At 33.5% G+C, this 8,365-nt stretch overlaps 1 protein-coding gene across 2 annotated transcripts; it reads right to left on the bottom strand.

The window, feature by feature from the left end:
- Positions 1 to 5,402: 5,402 nt before the first annotated feature.
- LOC107782734 (nudix hydrolase 15, mitochondrial-like) lies at positions 5,403 to 8,019 on the bottom strand. Of its 2 annotated transcripts, none has more exons than XM_016603666.2 (4): positions 7,619 to 8,019; positions 6,421 to 6,530; positions 6,132 to 6,251; positions 5,403 to 5,923 (listed from the first exon to the last, which is right to left on the bottom strand). In XM_016603666.2, the coding sequence occupies exons 1-4, from the start codon at positions 7,932 to 7,934 to the stop codon at positions 5,696 to 5,698; spliced, it is 774 nt and encodes a 257-aa protein (XP_016459152.1). In that variant the 5' UTR covers positions 7,935 to 8,019; the 3' UTR covers positions 5,403 to 5,695. The 2 variants fall into 2 exon arrangements, with proteins under 2 accessions (XP_016459152.1, XP_016459151.1); XM_016603665.2 differs by having other exon boundaries at positions 5,412 to 5,923; positions 6,388 to 6,530; positions 7,619 to 8,012.
- Positions 8,020 to 8,365: the final 346 nt, after the last annotated feature.

The raw sequence follows: 8,365 nt of genomic DNA, 5'->3' as shown, positions 1-8,365 counted from the left end.
TGGGGTGGTTAGTTGTGGTAGTTGAGGTTGATGAGTATTGGTTGTCATTGAGAATGATAGTGGTGGGAGTGGTGGGTGGTAGTAGTCGACAATGATGGCTGCTATGATTGAGGATGATGGTGGTGATGGGTGGCATGGTGCTAGTTGATAATGGTAGGCGGTGACGATAGTTAATAATGAATATGAATGATAGCATCTTAATGAAATTAAGTCTCTGTTACGGATCTTAATGATACAGACCTATTCAGACCCATTAAGTGGTTGTGAAATAAAAAAAATACACTTAACGATTAAGATCTGAACAATTAAGATTCAGATTTTAAAAACAAACGCACTTAATGTCTGAGATCTGAATGATTAAGATTCAGACCTCCATTAAGTGCAAACAAATGAGACCTTAGTTCATTTGCTAAAATTTCAGACTAAATATGCTGAAGTTATTTAGTTCATTTGTTAAAATTTCAGTTTAAACATGCTGAAGTTATTTAGTTCATTTGCAAAAATTTCAGACTAAACATGCTTAAGTTTTTGTCTTGCAATATGTAATTTTCTAATGAGTTTTTGCTAATGCATGCTGAAGTTATTTAGTTCATTTGCTAAAATTTCAGACTAAATATGCTTAAGTTATTTAGTTCATTTGCTAAAATTTCATGCCAAAACATGCTGAAGTGTTATCCTGCAGTCTACAGTTTTGTCAATAGTCTTGAAGGGCAAAATTATCTTTTTAAAACGTTTTTAACAAAAAAATGGGTACGGATGCAAACGAAAAATAAAACAGGTATAAGTTAAAAGGGGGCGACCAAATAGGGCGCCCCATGCAAGTTTTACGACATTTATAGCCCAAAAGATTAACGAGGAGTATTTTTGAGCCATTTTCAACACGTTAGGGGCATTTTTGGCCCTTTTCCGTAAAAAATATAGCGATTGAATAATACCTTTTGCGATAATAATTTAATAATTTGTTAGATTTAATTCTATAACTCAAACAGATATTTTAATATAATATTTATGTAATTTTATAATTTTATATTTATTGAGATAAGGTACATCCTCAAGGTGCGTAACCTAAAATTAATATAGTATAGATAGATAGAGTGAGAGATAACTAGTTGGATTCACATGTTGTCCTTAAATATAATTTATATTATTGCGTTCCTTCGTATGACAAGACAAGCATAAGAAATTGATTGATCTAGTAGACTCACTTCTATTGAATGCACCGTCATCTTGAACTGTCAATTTACACCTCTTTCCATTTATACGTGTTGCACATGCTAAGCTCGGTTGAATTTGGCGAATCATCATTATTGTTTGAACAAGATTAAATATGCACTCTTTAATTTGTTTGTAATAATCCAACTCTTGTACACATTGTTTTTCAAGCAATAGGTTTGTAACGACCCAATCAGTCGTTTTAAGTATTATAATCCTGTTTTTTTATTTACTTTTAAATTTACATTTTACAGTTATTTTATGACTTACCAGGTTAGTTGGTTCGGATCCGGAAGGAATTCGGAGTGAAACGAGACACTTAATCTCATAATTGAAAATTTAAGTTAGAAAAGTTGACCGAATGTGGACTTATGTGTAAACGACCTCGGATCTGAATTTTTATGATTTCAATAGCTCTGTATAATGATTTTGGACTTAGGAGTATGTCCGAAAAATTATTTGGAGGTCCGTAGAGGAATTAGGCTTGAAATGACGAAAATTAAATTTTTTGAGAAATTTGACCGGGGGGTTGAATTTTTGATATCGGGGTCAAAATTCGATTCCAAAAATTTTAATAGGTCCGTTATGTCATTTATGACTTGTGTGCAAAATTTGAGGTCAATCGGACGTGATTTGATATGTTTCGGCGTTGGTAGTAGAAATGGAAAAGTTTCAAAATTCATTAAACTTGAATCTATGTGTTTGTGGTTTTAGCGTTGTTTGAGGTGATTTGACGGTTCGACTAATTTCGTATGATGTTTTAGGACTTGTTGGTATATTTGGTTGAGGCCCCGAAGGACTCGGGCGTGTTTCAGATGGTATTCGGATTATTTTCCTTCATTTTTGCACTGCTGGTAGCTGCTGATTTCTAGTGTTTCAAACCTTCTTCGCGATCGCGTAGGCTTAGTTGGGCAGTGGAGTTTTGTTCTATGTGATTGCGTGGGGATATCCGCGAACGCGTAGGGTTAACTAGAGGGCTGCTGAGTTTTGTACTACGCGATCGCGTGAAGAGGGATGCGATCGCGTAGCTCAGGGATTTTGTGACTCGCGAACGCGCGAAGAGTGTTGCGATCGCGTAGAGCTGGAAGCTTGTGCTTCGCGATCGCGTGAATGTGTCTGCGATCGCGTAGGGTTAAATCTGGGTAGTGAAAAATTGTTCTTCGCGATCGCGTGGGAATGTTCGCGATCACGTAGAGCAAATGACTGGGCAGAGAGTTTAAGTTCTAAAAATGGGAATTCGTCCTATTTTCCATTTTTGACGGACTGGAGCTCGGGAAGAGGCGATTTTCGGGAGTTTTTTAAGGAAAACAACGGGATAAGTGTTCTTAACTCTATATTGGTTAAATTACCCGAATCCATGGTTGTTTTTAACATTTAATTGGTGAATTAAGTTGGAAAATTATGAAAACTCTCTTGGTTTAATTTGGAGCTTTGAGGGTCGAGTTGATGTCGGATTTGAGTAAAATTTGTGTGGTTAGACTCGTGGTTGAATGAGTGTTTATATTTTGTAACTTTTATCGGGTTCAGAGATGTGGGTCCCACGGGCGATTGTTCAGCTAATTCTTGGATTTTTATGAAAAATTAGTATTTTCTTATGGAATTAATTTCAATAAATTTTATTGACTGAATCGAATTATTTATGGCTAGATTCGTGGCGTTTGGAGGCCAATTCACGAGGAAAAGACATGCAAAATAAGAATTTCACGGCTTGAGGTAAGTAATAGTTATAAATCTGGGGTTTCAAATCTGGTCTTGAGGGTATGAAACCCCAGATTTGTTTATCATGTGATTATTTTGGAGGTGACGCACATGCTAGGTTACGGGTATGTGGGCGTGCACCGAGGGGTTTGTGACTTGGTTCGTCCCGTGGAACTGTAAGGTTGAATAACTTGTTGTTAGCTATATGCTCTCTATGTATTGAAGAAATTTGAGTGTAAATCATGTTAGAAATCATGCTTAGGCTATGTGATAATACTGTGGGGACCCGCAGAGGTCGCGTATTTGTTGAATTATTTGCTAAATGCTATCTTATACTCAATCATGATTTTACTTACGTATCATACCTCAGTCTTTCTTGATTTATGTTGATACACTAGGTTATCTTTGTTTGGGCTGATCTTTTTGATTTACGAGAGCCGAGAGACTGGGGAGGTTGAGGACTGAGTAAGGCTGAGGGCTTGTCGGTGAGGTAAGAATACTATAGCACGTGAGTTGTCCGTGCAGGATATTATAGCACGTGAGTTGTCCTTGCATATTATAGCGCTTGAGCTGTAGGAGCCCCTCCGGAGTCTGTACACCCCTAGTGAGCGCGGGTACCCACTGAGTGTGAGTATTGAGGGCTGGGAGCCCAGTGAGTGATTGTTGTCCTGAGAGGTTGTACTTGCTTTTCATTTGTTGTTACACTTAGTTGCTATCTGTCATTGTTGTGAATCTTTCTGAAAGATTTTATATCCGGAATACATGAACTTGAACTGTATAGAATTGATTTGACTTAAACTGCTGGATTTGAAAGCATGTCTATTCTTTGCTGGAATTACTAAAAATAAACTATAACTGTGTAGCTCGTCACTATCTTCAATTCCTTATTTATTATTGTTACTTACTGAGTTGGTTGTACTCATGCTATACCCTGCACTTCGTGTGCAGATCCAAGTGTTCCCGGACATAACGGGTGTTGATTCTCTCGCACAGTTGATTTTTCGGAGATTCAGATGTAGCTGCCGTGTTTCGCAGACCTTGTCTCCCCTTCCCTATCTCATTGTTTACTGTATTTGGTCTTAGACTATTATACACCGTATTTTTCAGACTTGTATTCATACTAGATGTTCATGTACTCAGTGACACCAGGTTTTGGGGAGTGTTCGTATTAGTATTTATGAGATTTTGTATTGTATTTAAATATTATTTTTTCAAACTTAAAAAAAATTGTGGTTTATTGAGGTTATCGGCTTGCCTAGTATCAAGATAGACACCATTACGATATGTTGGAATTTTGGGTCGTGAAAAAGTTACTGTAGTTTCAAACCTCGTTTAATATTCCTCATTTTCTGTTTCCAGATATTTTCCGACTCTGAACATGTTGATAAGTATTAACTCATTCCTTCCTTAGATTAAGATTTGAATGATAACTATTATGTCAGTCATACATCTCGTTCGAGCAAGCAGTCTTACGTAATTCATTATCAGTATTAATTATAACTATCAAACTCTTCAAGATGATTTTATTTAACCAAAATAAAAAAAATAATAATAATAACTAGCACTCGGAATCATGTCATTCAAAGCAATCAATTAAAGCACTTTTTTTTTTTGTTTGACAAGAGCCAAAACATTTTCTAAACTGCCACCTGAAAGAGCATTTGAATGATATTTCTTTTGAGTTTAACTTTGATATTCAGGTCACCTAAAAATAACCATACAAGTGGAATTAGTAATCTTAAATATTAATAACTTAAAGCAAAATCTTGATGAGACGCCTTAAGTTTTAAAAAAATAATTTTCTATATAGTTTTATTTGAAGTATGTTATTTTAACTTTTTGAGATGCAAAACTCTTATGTAATACGTTTTTATAATCTAGTTTTTTTAATAATTCATTTTCAATTGATAGTATAACGAATATAGGCATTTAAAAAATAATCAAGTCTTTTTATTTGATTGAGTATTTTAATTAGAGTATTATCTTCTACTTGTACTATTTATAATATTTTTAATTCTAAAATAAGTTAAACCATCATATTAGAGTGACTATTATGTTTTAAAGAATTCTCGAGATTAAGACAATATTTTTGTACATTTTTATCATTTAGTGGTCTCATTTTTACTATAAATAAAAAATCAAAGATATTTTTATACACTTATTCAGATCTCAACGATCAACATCAATTACAAATCATTTATTTTCTTTTTTATTAAAATAATTATATTTGTTTTACTTTAAAATACTTATATTTAAAAAAAAAAAATTATGTTATAGCGCCCAAAATTTGGGGGTCTAAAGCCCTTGCTTTGGCTGTCTCACCCTCCAGCCGCCTTAGGTTAAATACACTAAGAGTATAAGACTTCTTTAGTAAATATAAGTTAAATCCATTGTTTTTATATGTTGAACTTACACAATTTTCCAATTTCCAATTACCGTTTGAATAATTTATTTACTCTTTTTCTTTGCATTGTGTAAACATGGTAAATATATAAAAAGACAAGAATCTAAGTTTAATATATAACAAAGAGATAGAGGCCAATGATTTTGTCTCCTCGGACCATGTGATCCTTTCTTCTTTTAGCTAAGTTCATAATCTCATCATCAACTTTGCTGTTGATGACTTATTCATGATCTATAAAAGTTTTTTCAGAAGAAATTAAAAAAAAAAAAAAAACAGTGCACCCAAAGTCAGAGGCAGATGTAGCATACGAATATCAAGGATCATCTGAACCCAACCGTTGAACATGTAGAGCTTAAATTCTGAATCGGTCTTCGCCCAAAACTAGCAGCTGCTCTTCATGTTCAGGGTAAATTGTAATTGACTAAAATCAGGAAGATATTCAGAAAAAGAAGGAGGCTCTTGATAAATGACAGATGCAGCATGAATCAAAATGCTTGCTGTCAATCCCCCTATGTGGAAAATTCCTTGCTTAGGCGACTCATATTCAAATATGTGACATACATATTTCAATCTTCCCCACTCCTTTTCCACACATTTGTGATTCTCTTCCTGTATATGATAAAAGAATATATTAGTTATTATTTTTATTAGGTTAATTATCAATCAATGTTTTTCGCATAGATTTATTTGTAATTATTCTATAAATAACCAGCAACAACAATTATAATGATTCAATTTCAAATAAGTTGAGGTTAACTATATCGTTAGTAAATAAATACTTAAACTCTAAAATTAAAGAGCTTGCAATAATAAATACCTTAAGAAACATATCCAAGGGTACATCAAAAATAGCATCAACTTCGTCGGCATTAAGTAAGGGCTTGAATTCTTCTACTCTAGACAATAGCCCCACTACTGGTACAACTGTAAGTAGATGCTGCAATAATAAAAATTGTACTTATGATGAATGCTTTTCAGTAACCAAGTATCTACCTTAAAGGAGAAATTAGTTTACAATTTATGTATATAAAGAAGTGATATTAAATTATATATATTTCAAATAATTATAGTACCAACGATATGAATGGTTCAAGGTTAGTAATAACTTGAACAAGACTGGATTTCAAACCAATCTCCTCTGTTGCTTCTCTCAGAGCAGTAGCAGAATCATCTAAATCTTCTTCATCCATCTTTCCACCAGGCAAGGCTACCTCTCCTTCATCATAATAAACATTATATTATAAACGTGACCGGATCTAAAGGGTCGGTTACTACTAGTTCACGTGAACTTAGTAATTTTTACTCAAACCCTATATTTTATATATATATATATAAACACACACATTACATATATACATATTAAGGAATTCACTAAATATTTATAAATACTCGAGCGTGAACCTAATTATTACTGTAGCATTAACTTGAGGCTGGTGTAGAAACTCATAAACTAAATCTTGGATCCGCCTCTGATTATAAAGAGTCAATTTCTTCGTATGTTTGTTTTGAGTATAATTTTAAAGTGGCAGAAAAAGTTGGATATTCTCGTGTTGCATTCCCATGTCCTAAAACAGAAAGAATTTAACTTTTATGCCCTGAACTGTTATATTTGCCTACATCATAAGATTAAAGTAACCTACAACATGTGTAATTATTTAAAATAATTCTAATTTGGTAACATAGAAAGCAATGCAAATAATGTACTATAATCAATATACACTGTCGGGGAATGTAATCTAAATCCAAAATAAAATTGCACATTTTCACAAATATGTCTACGTTCAATCTGTAAACAAATTATTAATTTACACAATTGGAATTTGGCAGACATTTTCTGTCCAAGAAAAAAAGGGTAAAAAGATACATACTTGGCCATCTATGCAAATTCGAAAATAAGATTAGCTTAATTTTTAATAACTAATCCAAGATTCAATTAATTAACCACTTAAGTGCTAATGATACTTTAATTTGAAGCCACATGCTATAGATGAGACTGACTTTCGAATACGATACTTTTCATTCCAAGGAAAAAATGTACTCAATTTCTTTTTTATCAAAGTGCAAATTTATAATTGACGGGAAGCAAAAGTTAGAGAACAAACCATGGTTGTGGTGGGGTAGTAAATATTCTTTTTGCCTTAACCAGAAGTTTGGGGTTCGAGCCCTGGGTATGAAGTCGCATTTGTTGGGTACTTTACCCCCAAGGTGAGACTTCTCCACGCGAATTCGAATTTAATTTTATCGGGTATCAATGCAGATACCAGACATCGGGCAAAAAAACAAGAAAGAAATTAGAGATGTTACCTGGATGAGTAGAAAGTTTCATGGATCTTTTGGTGAGAATTACACGAAGTTCACCTTCAAGGCCTTCAAAGAGGCATATCAAAACAGCTGCTCTTTTCTCTCTGGAAATGACTTTAGATAAGTGAAGATTCCTACTATTTGCTATATACTCTTTGATCCCAAGAATATAAGAATTCTCATGCACATTATCAGTGTATTGATCAGTTTCTTCATCTTCCAATATGGAAGAAAAGTTGATAACTGGTTGAAGATTTTTAGTGAGTGCCTGATCAGCCTCGCAATTATTCATCGACTCTGAAGGAGCAATGCAAGCCATTTCTTTTTCTTTTTTGGGAGAATGACTTTTTGTTGAATATGTGTAGAAAGTAAGTAGTAGATATAGTACTATTTATTTTAAGATATATAAAGGTGAACTAGAGGACTGCCCAATTGATTTTATTCTTGATAAAGGAGTTGCTGCATTTTTCGGTTATCGTAAATATGTATTATGTATAGTTTTTCTTTTCTGTTATCGTATTTGCCCAACTAAAGTGGTGAAATACTCGAAAATGTTCCATTCTTCTTTTGTATTCATGCATGTGCCACTTTTTATCTGCAAAAATGTGAGTCTTGTTCGTTGGTTAGGGTAGTCATTTCACACATTACGTATACAAATGTTTTTGGTTACTTCTTTTTATTTTTATTTTTAATTTTACATATGGAGGAGAAAGGGAAATCAGGGTGAGAACTACAAGATGAGAGTTTGAA

The sequence above is a fragment of the Nicotiana tabacum genome, chromosome 2, assembly GCF_000715075.1.
Source record: "Nicotiana tabacum cultivar K326 chromosome 2, ASM71507v2, whole genome shotgun sequence".
In the NCBI taxonomy this organism is placed as follows: Eukaryota; Viridiplantae; Streptophyta; class Magnoliopsida; order Solanales; family Solanaceae; genus Nicotiana; species Nicotiana tabacum.
Note: the sequence above shows the minus strand (reverse complement) of the source record. Positions and strands in the feature narration are given on the sequence as shown.

Bases quoted from the DNA above. Each gene is read 5' to 3' on its own strand.
- LOC107782734 (XM_016603665.2), bottom strand. From the start codon at position 7,934: ATGGCTTGCATTGCTCCTTCAGAGTCGATGAATAATTGCGAGGCTGAT. The intron at 6,531-7,618 runs GTAACATCTCTA...ATTATGATGAAG, and splicing joins GAAACTTTCTACTCATCCAG to GAGAGGTAGCCTTGCCTGGT. The intron at 5,924-6,131 runs GTATTTATTATT...TATCATATACAG, and splicing joins CCTTGGATATGTTTCTTAAG to GAAGAGAATCACAAATGTGT.